This window comes from Aptenodytes patagonicus, chromosome 2, assembly GCF_965638725.1.
Source record: "Aptenodytes patagonicus chromosome 2, bAptPat1.pri.cur, whole genome shotgun sequence".
NCBI classification, from domain to species: Eukaryota; Metazoa; Chordata; class Aves; order Sphenisciformes; family Spheniscidae; genus Aptenodytes; species Aptenodytes patagonicus.
Window position 1 is genome coordinate 30,154,806 of NC_134950.1, and position 19,375 is coordinate 30,174,180.

The following is a 19,375-nucleotide window of genomic DNA, read 5'->3' on the forward strand; positions in this document are numbered from 1 at the left end:
TAGTGGTGAGGGGGCAAACAATCTCCTCCTACTTCCCTCCAGGCAGTCCTTGAGCTGGTATAAAGATAGAGAAGCCAAGAATGAAGCTCTAAATTGATCCCAAAGCCTTTTTCTTGCCACTTCAGGTTGAAGGAGGCAAACTCTTTGCCTCAGTGTTCTGAATACTGCTTCCTAAACTCAATACAAGTCTCTTAGCGACCTTAAAAAGGAACTGGGTAAGGGGGAAGTAATTTAGGCTTTTTTTCCTTCTTCCTTCCATTTAGATGGTACGTTGCAACAAGTTGGTAGACACGAATAAAAATGGTTCTTAGCAGGAGAAAATGAATGGAACAAGTACACGAAACCACACTGAACCACTGCTCCCCTAATCTCTGCTGCAGCATGTAGTAGACTTCCAATCAGTTGAATTTTTATGTTCAGAGGGCTACACATCCAAAAGGCAATGATAAAGTAGCGGAGAGCAGACTGTGCCAGCAAAGGAAGAGCAGAGTTGTAAATTTAATTCTTCTCAAACTAAATTATGTAACTACCATACAAGTAATGTTTCTAAAACCTGCAGTAACATATTTAGGGCTTGACAGTTAAAATCTATCCCCTTAAAAAAAATTTTAAAAAACCCAAAAACACACAAACAACCCAAACATTTCAACTGATAAATTTTCTAATATACTTCATATAGTGTAAAACACAAAAATAAATTCCAACCTGGATGTACTTCTTGCTGAAGCATCTCTGCTTTCGTGCACAGCCTCGCCATTTTGCTGAACTTCTACTGAACAGTAAGAAACAAATTCAACAGAAATATTCTATCTGTTTGAAATCTTAATCAAAATATTACCATCTGCTTTAATTTTTTTAACTTACTGGTTGCTGATGAACTGAGATTTGTAAGAGATTCTTGTTCAACAACCAAACCATCTAGCACAACTGTCAGTTCACCTGTTTGCACCATGCCACTCTTGTTTTCCAAAGAGAGTTTCAACTGTTCTTTCACCTTCTCCACTAAAAATGGAGTTGGGGTGGGTAGGGGGAGAGAAGGAGAGAAGGGATAAAGGAAAGATTAAATTCTAAACAACATTAAAAGACTTTCAACACAAAAATGTGATACATGTATTCAGTTGTACAAAACTGGACGAGAGATATTCAGATGATTCCAATCAACACAGAAATCACTAAGGAGCTGTGTAAATTTACATCTGCTGTGAGTAAAAGCACAGTTTATTGTAAAAATAAATTGGCCATTTACATAGTATATTCTATAGGTATGCTATAGGATCCACATGGTTTCAGTACTTTGCTGTTAATGACTTCCCAGGCTTGCTGTTTCCACTAAGACCTTTTGAAATTATGTACTACTTACATAACATGGAAAGGCTTAAAGTCAAACAACTTCTGAACTACACATCCAAATATTACAAGTCACGGGGAACCTCATTCTACAACCAGAGCTTATGTTCATTTCTCATATCACCTTCCAAAACTAATTCTAAGAGACCACCGAAAAGAACACCACTTTGAGGAAGAAGTAAATGCAAAGACTGCATAGAGTCCTTCCTCATTTTTAGTAAATCCTTACTGGCATTTTCATAGATCCCACCTCCAAGAATTAAACAGTAACAGAGAGGACACCTCAAGTAACCAAAAATTAATTCAGAAGCTATTTTCACCAAAAGAAACTTTGAGATAATTGAGATATACAAAAAAATGTGTACATGGTGCAGTAAAAGAATTCATTATGACTGATAAGCAATGCACACATTTGTAGAGAGACATGACATACATAATCCAGAGGTAAAACATTCTGTGGATGCTGCATAATTCTCTCTAAATCAACTATTACTAGTACAGCAGTTAAAGCTACTGCTAGTCATAAATCCAAACACAGTCAGCTATGAGTTCATATTAATCAGGTTAAAATGGTTAAGGTCTTTTAGTATTTGCGGTCTCAGATTAAAAGATTAATTTTTCAAGATATACCACAGTATTCCCCTCCATAAGATAGCATTCCAAGCTAAAGTTAAAGCTTACTGTGCGCTTCTATGCATTAAACTAGCATTTCCTTATTTTTTTCCATTCTTAACATATACCATAAATGAATAATAAACATGAAAACAGGGAAGGCTACCATAAGCTATTGCCAGATACCCCCAAGCTGTTACTTTAACGAGCAGGTTCGACAGTGTAGTTGGGCAGCAATTACTAGCAGACACCCACTGCTATATTACAATGGATTTCAAAGTACTTTAAATTGCTGGAGCAAGCACAAAGCTCCCAAATCTACAGAATTATTGATTTAGCAATCTGCATTTTGGAAAACAGTACTACCTGAAAGAAGAGAAAGAAGAAACTAGCCTACCACTGAGTTGTGAAATTAACCTATTTATAAATCATCATTTCTGCAAAGGGTGATTGGTTTAGCTTCTGCTGTTTTAACAGGTTATCTCCCCAAAGCCGATCAACAGTTGGCTGTAGTCCAGCTGAGCTGGCAAGAAAGCTGGGAGGTGTGAGGGCAGCAATTCAATACTGGTAGTGTTTAGCAGGAGAAAGTAACAGCACTAATTCTAAAGTTTCTGCATTTAGAGGACTTCCCCTTTACATCTTCTTTAGTAAAGAGCCTTTCAAGTACTGCATTTTAGATTAGGTATCAATAACTGAATGACTGAAGGATACCAATCAGATCATTCTACCACTGAATTATTGGATAATCTGGTGTGTGTCAAACTGCTGACTTGCCCAAATCAGAAACACTACACATAAATTACTTTTGGTGCAATGTACAGCTAACTCAGTCAACCATTCCCTGAAGGAATTTCCCAAGTTGTTGGATCCTACATCCCCTGGATCTACAGTAATAAAATATTAACTATTTTGTTAGAAATATTTAAAATATTAACTATTTTTTTGCTATCATTATTACAACCTAGTTTCTTCTGATACAGGTTTTTTTAAATTTAACAAAGAAGCAGTTTTTCTGCTTAACTGTGGAATCTTGCGCAGAATCTATATAATACTGCTGAAGAAACCCCACTTGATTTTGGATTCTGTTTCAATTTTCTGTAAGAATCAGAAAAAAGCTTCATTTTTTTGGCTCTCCTTTCCCCCCGCCTCCCTAAACAGAGCTCTCAGGTTTGTATATCTAACTTGTGAGAAAGGTTAGAGATTGGTTTAGCTGGAATTCTACTGCCACTCTGGAGCGGAATTTAAAGTGTGGATTCACCATCTTCTTGTACTAATGAAAAAAAATTTAAAAAGCAAATTAGATAAAGATGACCTGTTTTAATTCTATTAAAGACAATTAAAATTAGAAGTTACATAGAACACAACAATCTCTAATGTACTAAAAGGAAGTTCTCAATTGTTTCATTAATCAGTGGTTTCTACTGCTCTCTGGGCAGCTAAATTATGAGGGAAAAATATCCAGCCTTTCTATCAGTGATTCCAGAGAAGGAAAACATGAAAAATTACGTAGATGGCTCTTCTGAAAGTTTAGACTTTTTTTTTACCAAGTCTAAAATAGATCTTCTAGCAAATTAGTTACTAGTTTGCCACAAAACATTGTATTTAATCACTTCCACTTCTACTTAATTTGTAGTAACTCATACTCTAATGTTTGCTTCAAAATTATTATATCCCATTGCTACATTTAGATTGCTCTTGATAGCACAGACATCTCTATAAGAGACAAGTAAAGACATCAACTGAAAGTCAGTTGTAATTACATGTATAGTTAGTAGTCTGGTTGCCAGTTTGATATATAGATTAGTAATAATAATTCTGCTTTACTCAAAATATCCTTCATGATAACTTACATTTTCTATTGTGTATTTCCAAAGCTTGTCTCAAGTCTACAGTGGCTCTTCCTAATAAAGCATCTGCTTTTAAAGTGTGATGGCTCCACACTCTAAATTCCAGCGTAGTCTGTGGAGTCACATTCCTGCATATAAAATACATTTTTAAAAAAAAATATATACAGATTTTAAAGTATTCGTTCTTGTTATTAGGAGTATTTGAACTTAACTCACTTTCTCATATTTATTGTATTTCTTGATACTAATTAACTGAAAGAAGTTTTTGCACTGCAAGGGGAAATTTTTAACTAATAACTGCAAACACTGATATTTGTACTTAAGATCAAACTTAAAGTGCGTTACTACAATAGCATAAGGAATTTGAGGAGTATCAGAATAACCTACACTAAGCTCTAATCTCAGTTATATAAAACATACCTTCCTTTATTTATGAAAGACATATTTTCCTTATTACTCACTATTCCAGAATTCTAACTAAAAACTCACATTATGAAATGTGGAGTAAGTATATTTGTCTGTCACTAGAAAGAAAAATACTAAATATTTTAAAAAAAGGAAAAAGCAACCAATCAGCTACTTGCAAGCAGGAAGAACCCACTTAATAGGTGTCAGCTTGCCATGAAAGTGTTGATAAAACATTATTTGTGAATCCACAAATATATATAAAACCATAATGCATACTCACAGAAATCAGAGGGGAAAAATCAAATGATGAAGCTAAAGTAAAAACTGGAGGGAAGCAGAAAGGTAAAGGACCCAATTACAGTAATATTATGATAACATTTGGCAGTGATCTCTCCCCTGCTCAAGAAGGAAAATGGGAAACTAAGCTAGGTCCTGGAGAGTAAGTTTTGTAGTACAGGGTCTAGTACTGCAAGAGTGCTCCTGGCTGTGAAAAATGGAGTAAAATCACTGTACTGCAAAAAGTCAAAGGCCACATATCCATCAGTATTTGATACAGGAAGTTATATCAGCATTGATGAAAACAATACTAAAAACAACCCCCACCCTCCCAACAACAGGGCTAGCTTTATAGTCACTTGAACGTGTTGGACAACGTGGATCATTTCTGCTGAAACCCATGAGCAAATATATTTTTGCATTTTGAATAGGCTGCCTTCTAATGGAAGTCTTACTAAAAGACCAGCTCAACAAAGAAAAGAAAAAAAAAAACCCACCTACACTCAGAGAATATATTGCTGGTGCTCATGCAGACCTACAGAAGTGAGCGGAATTTGGTAAGCTAGAGTTCACTTGTCCTCAAATAGACTGGGCAACTGAAGCAACGATACCATTCCAATAGCCAGAGGAAGAGGGGGCCAGAATACCTTATATGTATATAAGGGTAAGATCCTAAGTAAGTAATACTGATAATGGAATGAGTCTGTTTGGCTGTACTATGCATGCCAAATTACCTCATTTCTATCAGTTCACCAAATCCTCCCAAATCAAACCTGCCTCCTCAACAGAAACTCTGGTTTCTGTGAATAGCTCTGTACTTGTGCTAGTAATAACTCCTGGAAACCTTCGTCAGGTCCAAGACTATATTATTCTCTTTTGCAATACTGCAAAGGGCTAATAAGCTTTACTAAACCTGACTCATTGAGAAATGTGGCAGAGGAATATCCTACTTGCTTCAGCCCAGGTCTCTAGTTAATAACTAAACATTCCCAAGCAAACAGGTCCCCAAAGCTAGGTATGTTGTACCACTCCCCACTCTCCAGCACTGTTAGTTATAGGAACCTGGCGTGCTTCCTACTACTACAAAGCTGGCTGTTGCACAAAGACAGGTCAGATGCTGTAAAATGTACTGGCCCATGCTCAATGTCACTTGATAGTAGCTATGCTGTTTCCAGACCCAAATCTGAAGCAGTACAATCTTGCTTGTATAATAATGCATTCTAGCCAATTGCACAGTGTAAGCTTGCCAGTTCTTCATAGAGTCATATTCAGGTATATCTACACCTGTAGCACAGTTAAACCAAATTAAACCACAAGAAGATTAAAAAGGTCAAATATTAGGATAAGTTGCAAGGTCACTTTGCAGGAAATTGTTTTTGTGTGTGTGTGCCTTCATTAGGAAATTTAAAGGAAAAAGTGACCTTCCTCATAACTACTACTTAACCAGACGAGATTTTTTTCCTTTTAAAGTTGAGAATGACATGGTTACAATGAGTAACACCTTCTAGAGCGGAATCTTAAACTTCAATGGTCTACAGTGCTAACAAATATCAAGAGTATACCATGCACAGCGACTGTATGCAAGGAACACTCTGTACGAAAAATATTCTCAAAACATTGTAAGAATTGAGAAAAAAATTTCATTTGAGATAAATATCATCTTATGTCTGCATTTAGTCATCAACAGCCAGAGAAAACTATGTAGGCAGCCAAGCTTAGTAAATATTTGCCTGCAATGTCTGCCTAATAAATAGTATTAAACAACCAAAAAATCTACTTACACTGTCAGCTGCTCATCCCATTTTGGATTTGAAGAACTACTTGATTTTGCTGTTTTCTTAATTTCTCCATCTGCAGTTAATTCCGTGTAGAAAGTTGTTCCAAACCAATTCTTTTTCCGTTTCAGTTTGGCACTAGAAACTAATAAAATACATTGCTTTATCTATAACAGCATACTGTTGCTGAAAAACAGAAAATGTACTGCTTACACAATGTATGAAACACAGCATGGCAATGTTATTCCTCACCTTTTCTACTTCTGCTGAACACAAAGAGGTCAATGCTAAAATGGTAGCTTTTGTTTCCAAAAGCTACTTTGTCAGATAGTTGAAACCAAGTGTGACATATCCTCTTCACCACGTACTAGCAGGATGGGTTGGAGAGACAGCACAACAATTATTTTAGGGATGAACACTGAAAATCATGTGGGTACTTTTGTTTATTTTCTCATTGTTCTTCCTACTCTTCCCTTAACTGAAAAATATCTAAGTATGATCCATCTGAGAGATTATCAGGCAGACCTTTTTTTTTTTTTAATTATACGTAGTTATGAAAGCATATGCAGTTCAGCCCTATTTCAAAATGTTCCTGTATAGCAAAGCCTGTATACAGAGCTTCATTTCCTTGCCTATACTACCGGTTTGGTTAACCTATGGCTTAACACATCAGTTTTTAAAAGTAAGAAATCAACTCTCAAATTTCCCCTATTTAAACAGCTTTGCAGATGAACTTGAAGTTTCAGCTAAATATTCGACAATTAAGAAATACCAAATGACCAAAGGAGCTATTTTTTACCTCGAATCACTGGTGAGGTCCTCAGTGCTCTGGAACACAAATCTGTTCTCCCACCTCCCTGCCCAGCTGAGAAAGTAACTGTAAAAACCAACAGCAGCCTAACTGCCAACATTTTACATTCTATTTCAGGCAGATGTTGTCTTCAGAAGACCACATCGATGGACTCACAGCTGTACCTACCTGTTGGCTATGCCTTCTCTCTCATTCCTCCCATACTTCAGTGTGATTCTCTTTCCCTTCACTTTCAAACTAAAGCAAAGCTGAGTATTTTCAGCCACTTGGAAATAATCCTTCCCTGTTAGTTTTCTGTATGGTACTTGCTAATTCAAAAATAAGTGGACGTTAACTAAACTGGCTGAAAGGGAGACAAAAAAGGTCTGTCATGTATTTCTGGATTATAGTATTCTGAGATATATACATTAGTTACTTAAAAGTTAGTGGGATACAACCATCCAAGATTCTAAAGGCATTAGCCACAGACTTTTACTTAATTTCAATTAAAAGGTACACACTTAACTCCCTCATATTTGAAAAGTCCAGTCTAAGTCATGCGTCTCACATGTCGTAAAAGGGAACTGCAGCCTTGATAACAATGGAAGATTAAATGTAGAAGACTAAAAACATAATTCCACACATGGGTCATATTTTTTTCATCTGAAATCATGATATATTTTTAAGCTTTAACAACCTCTACTTCTTTCACATTTTTTCCTCTGTATTTTGCTTTCTAAAAGCAACTGCAACATTTGTTAAAATATAGATATTTGGTCATAATATTCAAGCTTCCTTTTAGTTTCCCCCCTTTTATCTGATTATGTTTTAAGTCATTAAGTTTTGAGTCCCCAAACATGAAAGGAGACCATTATCATTTTTTGGTTAGGACTTCTTTTAAAAAAATTAGGAGTAAGTAACAAATACTAGCAAAAGACTTCAAAAAGAACTAACAAGACAAGATATCTCACCAAGTATATTTGAAAAAATACTGATGGCAAAACTTGTCGGCAACATGCTGTAACTGTCCAAACTCGAACAAGCCACTTACCACTCCTGATGAATTTCCTTGTCAACAAAATGAGTATATGCTACTTGCTGCCTTTATAAAAGTGCTTTTTAAGTATAGTTCTTGAAATATAAGTCTAGGTTTCTACAGCAGCATAAACTAATCTGAGCATAAACCAGTGTAGGTCAGCAATACCACTGTCCCATACTCCTCTGTCTCCCACTTCTTTCCCTGTATTGCCACTGGCGTTCCTCTGATCTTGCGATAAAGGCTGGTTAGAGGTCTAAACCTTCAGAAAACTAATCCTAAAAATTGTACAGATTTCTTCCCACTTCGATCCTTGAGCCAGATGTCTTTAAGTCAAGAGAAGCTCCAGTGCCAGAAAAATACAAGACTACTTACATAAGGAGCAGTACAGTACACAGGGTATCAAAATGATCATTTCTGCATACACAGATCTGAAGTTATAGGTCATTTGTGTAACTCAGTTTCACAATTGAAATTGATTTTATATATATATATAATATAATTATAAATTATATATTTATATCATAAATATTTATATATTTATATTTATATTATAATTTATAATTATATATTTATAATTATATAAATATAATATAATATATATTCAATCTACAGGTGGCTCCATCTATGCTATTAGTTATTGCCAGTTTTGATGATTCATCATGTTACCAAGTTATGTGATCCTTACACAAGGTTAATCCGTTTTAAAGTTCCTCTCTTTATCTAATTTAATAAAATATCCATTTTGGGGACTCTCCAACAATGTATTTTCTCTCAGATAACCTGGCCATCTTTGGACCATCCAGTATGATGTGTCTTTCCTGAGATGCAGCTTTTTTTAAGACATGGTATCTTACTCTTGTTTTTTCCAAATTTTGTTCAAGATAGCCTTAATATATTCTTGGTCATGCATTCATTCTTACTTCAGTGTTCCCAGATTTCTCAGGATCCCTGGAAAGTTCAAGTTATTTATCAATGGTAAAATAATACTTACATACATACATGCACACACATACATTTATGTGTATATATATTTATGCACAGTATCTAACTACTTGCTGGTAACATTTTCACTTTTAACTACTGTAACGCTGTCATAATTAGCTATCAAACTTGTTTACCTAGATGCATTTTGCTTATCTTCGGACTACAACAAGCCTTTGTTCTGCTCTGCCATCCCACAGAAAGAGCAGCTAAGACTGACACCAACTGTCACATCCCTGACCAGTTCTTATCCACGAGTAGCAAAATGCATAACCTACTTGGTCTGTTCAACATCTATTGAAAAAAGTGTCCCCAACAAAATCAGAAATTTCCAGAACTGTTTGTACCCCACTGTGTTTCCCTTCCAGCAGATACTGGGATGGCTGAATTCTGCCTCGAAATATGAGAACCAGCACAGCAAAAGGAAAAAAGTAAACAGTCACAAGATGCAACATAGTAAATTCCAATTGGATAGAAGGAAAAACGTTTTCACAGTGATGTGGTTTATCACCAGAACAAGCTGCCCAGGAAAGCTGGTAATTTACAGCCTTTGAGATACTGAAAATTCAACTGGACAATACCCTGAGCAAACTTCAAAGGTAGCGCTGCCTTCAGCAGAAGAGTGAACTAAGAAATCCCCAAAGGTCCTTTCCAACCTAAATTATTCCACATGGCTGTGTAACCCAACCTGCTGCCCTAAGGATAATACAGAATACCTATATTATTCTCAACAGATGTTTACCTGATATGTAACCAAAGACCTTAATCTTCAAAGGGCTAGCAGATTTTGTGATCTCCTCCAGTTCTTCTCCAGCTTCACTATAACATTGCACGCATTTTCAGCTTGGGGTTCACTACAACCGCCCATCTTTTTTGTATAATTTCAGTAATATGTGTTCCCTCTATAGAATTTCTGCCATTAATTACTTGTTCTCAAGCAAATCACTCTTCTGCGTCACTTGCAGAGGTGATCAGCTCCAGTACAGGCACGTCCTGCAGCAGAGCGGCGGATTGCGGCATACAGGGGTGTTTCCTGAGCTGGGGAAACCCCAAGGGAACGCAGGGATGTGGCGTGGGCAGCGCCAGGAGTAACAGCAGTCACCCCCCACTCCCAAAAAAAGCAGCTCCAGGGAGCGCTAGCAACCAGGAGTGCTGCAACCAGGATGGGCAAACAGGGCGTGGCATGTCAGCTAGGGCGTGGTGCAGCAGTTTGCGCAGCAGTTTGCACGGTAGTTCGTGCAGGGAAGGCACCTCTTCGAAGGAGGGGCATTCCATGGGCCGAGTGGGATACTTGGAGTACACAAACCCAGCAACCGGGCACCGTTCTGTGACCATCAGCAAAGGTCAAGGGCACTCATCCTACCTGACCCTCAAGGCAGAATGGCAGGCACTTGTCTGAGAACAAAGGCTGTGGCTCCGGCTGGGGGGTCTGCACCATCCACCCCAGCGGTGGCCGATGCCTCCACCCAGACGGAGCTGCTGAAGGGAGAGGCTGCAGTGCAGACCTCAGGCTGCAGGAAGTGCCCAGACCTTTTTCCTGGAGCAGGGACAGGTGGCAGACCTGCCTGCAAAAGGTGTGCCCAGGTGGAGGACCTCCTGCAGCAGGTGGCTGAGCCACAGGAGGCGGTGAGAAGACTGTGTAACATCAGGGAGACGGAGAAGGAGTTAGATAGCTGGTTCCAAGTGCAGTCTGCAGTGGACCCACAGCTCACAGCCAAACAGCCAAAAACTCCCCCACCGGCACACACAGAAGGGAGTTGGGGGGCCAATAACACAGAAGAATGGACGGTTGCCAACAGCAAGGACCAGCAGGAGGAAAAGACTTCCCCTGAAGCCTGAGGTGCCCTTGCAGAACCGCTTCACCGCTCTGCAGACTGAAGAGGAAAGACCCATCACATCAGGAGAGACGCTGGAGCTGAGTAAGGCAGCCCGATCTGCCCCCCGTTTAACAACCAGTGCAACTAAGAAAAGGCAACGGGTGATAGTAGTAGGCGACTCTCTTCCGAGAGGTACGGAGGCACCCATTTGCCAACCGGATGCATCTAGAGAGGTGTGCTGCTTATCGGTGGCTCATATCAGGGATGTCACCAAGAGGCTACCAAGCCTCGTACAATCCACTATTATCCACTGCTGCTGTTTCACGTGGGCACCAGTGACACAGCCAGAAGCAGTCTGAGGACTATCAAGAAGGACCTACAGAGCCAAGGGAACGTTGGTAAGGGAATCTGGAGTGCAGGTAGTTTTTTCATCAATCCTCCCTGTCAAAGGGAGGGGGTTTGAAAGGGCCAGTCGAATCTGGCAAGTCAACAAATGGTTACGGGACTGGTGCCCCAGCCAGGGGTTCGGCTACTTAGAGCATGGGACTTGCTTTGAGAAACCTGGTCTACTGGGGGCTGACGGCGTCCATCTGTCGGAGAAGAGGAAGAGTATCTTCGGTTGTCGGCTTGCCAAGCTGGTGAAGAGGGCTTTAAACTAAAGTTGCTGGGGGAGGGGAACCTCAATCCATCCCACTCCTACCAGTTTGATGCCAGGGCCAGCAGAGAATGCCCAGAGCCTGGAGAAGGAACACAGGTCAGCAGGAGAGCACCTGAAGAGCAGCACAAAGGAACTCCAGCCAGGAAGACAGCTTCATTGGGGGCCCAACTTAAATGCCTCTATGCAAACGCACGTAGCATGGGGAAAAAACAAGAGGAGTTAGAGATGTACGCACGCCTGCAGGGCTACAACCTTACTGGCATCACGGAGACGTGGTGGGATGGCTCCTATGACTGGAGTGTTGGAATGGAGGGATACAGGCTCTTTAGGAAGGACAGGCAGGGGAGACAAGGAGGGGGTGTCGCCCTCTATGTCAATGACCAGCTGCAGTGCATGGAGCTCTGCCTGGGGATGGATGAGGAGCCGACCGAGAGCTTATGGGTCAGGATTAAAGGGAAGGCAGGGACAGGTGACATTACGGTGGGGGGCTGCTACAGGCCACCTGACCAGGAAGACCGAGCGGATGGGGCCCTCTACAGACAGCTAGGAGCAGTCTCACATTCACAAGGCCTGGTCCTCATTGGGGACTTCAAGCACCCCGACATCTGTTGGAGGGACAACACGGCAGAGCATAAGCAATCCAGGAGGTTCCTGGAATGCATCAATGATAACTTCCTTCTCCAAGTGGTAGAGGAGCCAACGAGGAGAGGAGCTATGCTGGACCTTGTTCTCACCACCAAGGAGGGGCTGGTGGGGAATGCGAAGCTCACGGGCAGCCTGGGCTGCAGTGACCACGAAATGGTGGAGTTCAAGATCCTTAGGGCACCGAGGAGGGCGCACAGCAAGCTCACTACCCTGGACTTCAGGAGAGCAGACTTTGGCCTCTTCAGGGATCTGCTCGGTAGAGTGCCACAGGATAAAGCCCTGGAGGGAAGAGGGCCCCAGGACAGCTGGGTAATAGTCAAGGATCACCTCCTCCAAGCTCAGGAGCGATGCATCCCAACAAAGAGGAAGTCAGGCAAAAACGCCAGGAGGCCTGCATGGATGAACAAGGAGCTGCTGGACAAACTCAAACACAAAATGGAAGCCTACAGAGGGTGGAAACAAGGACAGGTAGCCTGGGAGGAATACAGAGAAATTGTGTGAGCAGCCAGGGATCAGGTTAGGAAAGCTAAAGCCCTGATAGAATTAAATCTGGCCAGGGACATCAAGGGCAACAAGAAAAGCTTCTAGAGGTACGTCGGGGATAAAAGGAAGACTAGGGGAAATGCGGGCCATCTCTGGAAGGAAACAGGAGACCTGGTTACCTGGGACATGGAGAAGGCAGAAGTACTCAACGACCTTTTTGGCTCAGTCTTCACTGGCAAGTGCTCAAGCCACACTGCCCAAGCAGCAGAAGGCAAAGGCAGGGACTGGGAGAATGAAGAGCCGCCCACTGTGGGAGAAGATCAGGTTCGAGACCATCTAAGGCACCTGAAGGTGCACAAGTCCATGGGACTCGATGAGATCCAGCCGCAGGTCCTGAAGGAACTGGTGGATGAAGTTGCTAAGTCACTATCCATCGTATTTGAGAAGTCGTGGCAGTGCAGTGAAGTTCCCACTGACTGGAAAAGGGGAAACATAATCCCCATTTTTAAAAAGGGAAAAAAGGAAGCCCCGGGGAACTACAGGCCAGTCAGTCTCACCTCTGTGCCTGGGAACATCATGGAACAAATCCTCCTGGAAGCTGTGCTAAGGCCCATGGAGGACAGGGAGGTGATTCGAGACAGCCAGCATGGCTTCACCAAGGGCAAGTCCTGCCTGACTAACCTAGTGGCCTTCTATGATGGAATGACTACATCAGTGGACAAGGGAAGAGCTATGGATGTTGTCTATCTGGACCTCTGTAAGGCCTTTGACACCATCCCCCACATCATCCTTCTCTCTAAACTGGACAGGTATGGATTTGACGGGTGGACTGTCCGGTGGGTGAGGAATTGATCGGATGGTTGCATCCAGAGCATAGTGGTCAATGGCTCGTACCCAGATAGAGATCGGTGACAAGTGGTGTCCCTCAGGGGTCCATATTGGGACCGGTACTGTTTAATATCTTCATCAATGACATAGACAGTGGGATCGAACGCACCCTCAGCAAGCTTGCAGACGACACCAAGCTGAGCGGTGCGGTTGACACACCTGAGGGACAGGATGCCATCCAGAGGGACTTGGACAAGCTCAAGAAGCAGGCCCGTGTGAACTGCATGAGGTTCAGCAAGGCCAAGGGCAAGGTCCTGCACATGGGTCGGGGCAACCCCCGGTATCAATACAGGCTGGGGGATGAAGGGATTGAGAGCAGCCCTGCAGAGAAGGACTTGGGGGTACTGGTGGATGAAAAGCTGGACATGAGCCAGCAACATGCACTCGCAGCCCAGAAGGCCAATCGTATCCTGGGCTGCATCAAAAGAAGCGTGGCCAGAAGGTCGAGGGAGGGGATTCTGCCCCTCTGCTCCACTCTGGTGAGACCCCACATGGAGTACTGCATCCAGCTCTGGAATCCTCAGTACAGGGAAGACACGGACCTGTTGGAGCGGGTCCAGAGGAGGGTCACAAAAATGATCAGGGGGATGGAACACCTCTCCTATGAAGAAAGGCTGAGAGAGTTGGGGTTGTTCAGCCTGGAGAAGAGAAGGCTTCGGGGAGACCTTATTGCAGCCTTTCAGTATTTAAAAGGGGGCTTATAAGAAAGATGGTGGCAGACTTTTTAGCAGGGCCTGTTGCGACAGGACAAGGGGGAATGGCTTTAAACTAAAGGGGGGTAGATTTAGACTAGATGTAAGGAAGAAATTTTTTACGCTGAGGGTGGTGAAACACTGGAACAAGTTGCCCAGAGAGGTGGTGGATGCCCCATCTGTGGAAACATTCAAGGTCAGGTTGGACGGGGCTCTGAGTTGAAGATGCTCATTGCAGGGGAGCTGGACTAGATGACCTTTAAAGCTCCCTTCCAACCCAAACTATTCTATGATTCTATGAAAATTCCTTACATTTGTCCCTACTGTTGTACTGAATCTCTTTTTTTTTTTTTTTCTAATTTGAAGAGATCATTAAACCCTGTCATCCAACTCACTGGATAACCTCTACCAAGCTTCAATTCATCTACATATATTATAGCCTTATCCTTAACTGTAACATTCAAGTTATTAATTAAAATATTAACTATATTGATCCATTTTTTACACTAATTTCCAAGATTGCTTTTTTACAATACCTATGTTTTCCTGTAAAAATCACCATGATACAAATCACTACTTGCCTGTTACTTGCATCTGTAATCTTCCATTATGGTTGTTACTTGTATCAGATCTTGGTGAGGCTGTGGCCATGTCAGAGGTTTAGGCTTTAGCCTAAAAAAAAACCACACACGTAGCTTATTAAAAAGTACTTATCTCTGCATGTTAGTTACAACTATTAAATAAAACGCTCAACTAAACAGCAAGTTACCAAATGTTACTTAGGTATGACAGAACACATTATTTCATAACACCAGTTAAAAAAAAACAATTACTTTGGAAATTTGTCCCACGTTACCTTTGAGAATGCCAAGACACTTCAGTAATGCATACATTTACATAGTTTAGAACAACTGTGTAAGGCAAGAAAAAAAATTCAGCTGTGATATATCAATATTCCTATCTCCAGAAGGTATGCTTGTGGTCTGATTTCAGATGAGCTAAGCACCAACAACTTCAAATGAACATCTGAAACATTTACACACTTGAAAATCAAGCTGTCCCCAGAATGACACACTCAAGCAATAATGCAAGTGATTCAGACAACAAACATTTGAATTCTACCCCTAGATTTGCAATCAGCTTTCTATACCACTGTTGTCCACCAACGAATCACTTCCCTCATCTATTGAGACAGTAAGCACTTTACCAGGACCACCCCATTGTATCATTCAATCACAATAGTGTGGCTCTGATCTTAGCTGGGGCATCCCAGCACTTGAAGCACATGCAGACATCACCACCCCCATCCTCCTGAATTACTACACAAAGCTAGAAGTAAAATATTCTCTGTTTCTGTCAGACAACTATTTTTCATGAGAAAAGAATATGTACATTTAAAATACACTTTCCATGATCTGGATGAATTTCCATATATTTATTTTTACGAACATTAATTGGTATCAATAATAATATGGGAACAGTTGTCACCAAACCTTTTTGATCATGCACCTCTATCAGTAAAAAATTTTTGATCACACACCCCCAATATATGTATATTTATTTATAAATTATATATAGGTACTACTGTACTAATATATTCTGTACATTATAAAACATATAAAAATAGAAATTATAAAGGATGACATAAAGATTAAATAAACAGTATTTTTAAATAATTATTATTATTAATGGTTAAAAAAACCTTTTTGCTCTCACTAAAAAAAACTTTTTTTTTTTTTGTGAGTCATGTGATTGAATATGCTTCATCATTTTTTAAAATGTTGGCTTAACACTTTGTAATACAGTGATTTGAAGGTCTGGTTCTAAATTCAGTTTATTTGAATACTTGGTTTTAATGGCTGTCATAGCTGGAAAAGACAATTTACGAAGATACATCCATCCAAATGAAAGTGCATCACTGGCTGCACTTGCTAAATCAAGATACTCATTTTTCATTCCTATACACTAATTATACAAAGGTTTTTCTTGAAATTTGGCCAGTAAATTTCCATCTTACCCAGTATCAATCAGTTGTTATTGCAAACTAGTGGAAGGTGTTGCAGTTTTATATTTTTAACAAATGGGTTCAAAACCCCCTGAAACTCTTCATTTGGAAGACTTTACAACAGGTGAGGAAATTCTGTTTCCAAGTTTAAGTGTACAGATATGAGAGTTTTTATAGATGACGCACATCTTTTCTGGCAACAAAATCACACAATGACGGAAACAGGGAGATCCCAACAGAGGATGAACATGAAACAAAGTTAGGCTTGGGGTTGGCTGAGGGGCTGCATGCTTCTGCAATAACTACATGGCTCCATCCCATGCCAACAGTGCCCCAATGTTCTGTTTCTGCCCCTGCAAAATAAACATCCTTCTATAGTAGAAGTCTGTCTTATATTTTTGCCAATATGGTACACGTAGGTACATTTACACAGCAATGATTACAGTTCCAAATTTTTAGTATGTTGTAACCAAATACTGCATTAACATGTATGCCAAATACTATTTAGAAAAACAAATTAAAATATATGGAAGTGTAAAAAAAAGCATTTAAAGTTTTTTAAATAAACATAGCTTTTTATCAACAATACATGAAGAAAGTGTTATGTCGTATTTTATATTCAAAAGGACTTTACTGAACCGAGTAAATTAGTTGAACTGACTGATTCTGGTCTCATCATGTTCCAAAGATTCCAAAGCTGCAGCTCCCCCATCCTTGTTTAACTGATTAGGAATTAAGAACTGCTTAGGAATTAAGGGGGAAGGAAACATTAAATTTTCTCTGAGTCAAAAGAAGAAAATTAATCAATTGTTTTTTCTAATATCTTCTTTTTCAGGAATATGTCAAAAAAATTTATTTAAGGCTTCAATCATCAGTTATTTTCATCAGTAACTATCCAAACTCAGCTACTGACATTTTTAAATGAAGTTAACAGGTTATTGTCTAATCAGCTCTGATGCAGGTTGGTTCTCCTGGGAGAAGAGAGAGCCTGCTCATAGCATGATGTTTGTAATTTTCATTCAAGATCCAAAAAGCTACTCTTACACTATTATTGAAAAAAACACAAAAACAAAAAAGAGTCTTCACTGCCTGATGCACACTGGGTCACACTCACTCTCAGTCGAACACATCTTTCTTCCACATAAACAAGCCTTCGGAAAGAAAAGTTGGCCAAGTTACATTGTACAAGATGAAGGATCTTATCCAGAGCTTTGGACACCTATTACCCCCTGAAGGCTGGTCTGGATATATGACAAATGCTGCTGCACAATCGAAGAAGAGAAGCATAATCCAAAACTTAGCCCCTCAGCCTTTAGTAAGAAAATTACTACCATGATGCAGCCATGGGGAGGAGGGGGGGATGGGACACGGGACGACAACCCTATTTATCACATGAACCGTTTGCAGTAGTGATAAAAACAGTATTAGTGACATCGTGTAAGGTACTAATACTAATTGTCATATTCAAGAAAAAGACAGGACATGAAGAGCACTACTGGGAGAATAAAGACAATGAAAGAGCAGTCTAAAAATAATAAAGGCTGGGAGTAAATCTGTTCATCATCTATAAATATATCAGGAACATGTAGAAAACAAAAATAAAGGCTACTGAATTAAAAGAATAGTGTTGACATAAATGTTTCCAAAAATCTCAGGTTTCTGGGGGGCAAGGTTGCAACAGGGAGAGAGAGCAAGTACATACTGTATAAAACTAAGCAGTGACAGTAAAGAAGTCACATAGCAGAGGGACTGATAGACTTGCACTAGGATGGGATTACACCATCACTCTCTTGCCTCATTACAAGTAAAAATTTTCGTAAGCTGAGAAAGATTTAAAGAAGTTCTACAACTAGAAATTCTTCAAATACTGAAAAACTGGACGTTTCAAGGACTAACAGCCTCCCACCTTTATGAGCCAGAAGAAACTATATCTGCATGGCCAAAAATAACCAAAATGTCAACTAAACAAGTTGTCTGATCTTGGTGAAGGAAGGGATGGGATGGCAATTACACAAAGTGAAGTGATGATAATCATTTGGAGGATTGAGAAGTTTTCACAACCAGGGATAAAGTCAAAAGCAAAATACCAGTATTTCTTTATCTAATTTGCAAGAAAGCCTATGCAAGAAAGAAAAACAGGTGGTGAAGAAGCACTGAAAGATGGGGTTTTTTTAAAATAAACAATTTTAAAAAGTTTTATTCCAAATAATGCATTTGAAATAAATGCATTAGTGTTCCCTAACCACTAATGGGCAAGGGAACACTATGTCCTATGGGCACTATTTACTGCTTTCTTGCATCACGCACACACTTTTTTTTCCTCAGCCCTAAATCCCTTTTTGTTGTTGCTCAGAATAAATGCCCAGTTTGGCTACTGAACATGTTGATTGAGGGTTAAAATCTGCGGTTATCTCTACATAATCTTAAAAAGAGGATTACATACAGCAGTGTAAGAGTCACCATCCTTGGAGTTATAATCTTCCTGAAAATCAGGGGATTAATTCTAACAGGGCTACAGTCACCACACATTCCCGAATATGAACTTGCTACACCTCTTTATTCAAGTTCTAGGTTGAACTTCATTGGTCTAAACGATGTGAAGCTTTACTTTCAGAACCGTTTCACTGACACATACAACACGCCCCTCAAAATTCCTGGACACCAAAAGTGAATTAAGAGAGAGTCTTGAGAGCCACATAAATAAAGATCGGTTATCACAACACTTCTGTCTAAACCATCCTCATCATACATAACCGTTACATCAACTGGAAGAGTACAATCTATTTATTAACCCCTACAACAGGTATTTTAAAAATTAATATTACTTCAGTTGTATAAATTATTTTGGGTAACTACAGATCAATTAGGACAAAATAAGACCCTAGCAAAACCACGGAATGGCTGAATAGTAGTCTATTAAAAATTAAAGGATCATTTCCTAATTCATGTGAATCAACGGTTTCATGGAAAACAGTCTAGTTAACAATATATAAATTTATATATATATTTATATATATAATATATATAACCATTTATAAATTTACACTTCTGTGAAGAATTTTCTCTAAATCTCAAAATGCTACTAAAACATCAGAAATAAAAGACAACCACG

The 19,375-nt window shown here is 39.8% G+C and overlaps 1 protein-coding gene across 3 annotated transcripts in view; it reads right to left on the reverse strand.

The window, feature by feature from the left end:
• WWP1 (WW domain containing E3 ubiquitin protein ligase 1) overlaps window positions 1-19,375 on the reverse strand; it is a 91,717-nt gene that overhangs the window by 27,653 nt on the left and 44,689 nt on the right. For 2 of the 3 annotated variants that reach the window (XM_076329460.1, XM_076329459.1), the window contains exons 2-6: window positions 14,840-14,930; window positions 6,272-6,410; window positions 3,810-3,934; window positions 865-1,002; window positions 706-772 (exon numbers count right to left, since the gene is read on the reverse strand). In XM_076329460.1, coding sequence (XP_076185575.1) covers window positions 706-772; window positions 865-1,002; window positions 3,810-3,934; window positions 6,272-6,410; window positions 14,840-14,909 — 539 coding nt within the window. In that variant the 5' untranslated portion in view covers window positions 14,910-14,930. The remainder of the gene's footprint in view (window positions 1-705; window positions 773-864; window positions 1,003-3,809; window positions 3,935-6,271; window positions 6,411-14,839; window positions 14,931-19,375) is intronic. The other variant, XM_076329461.1, reaches the window with a different exon arrangement.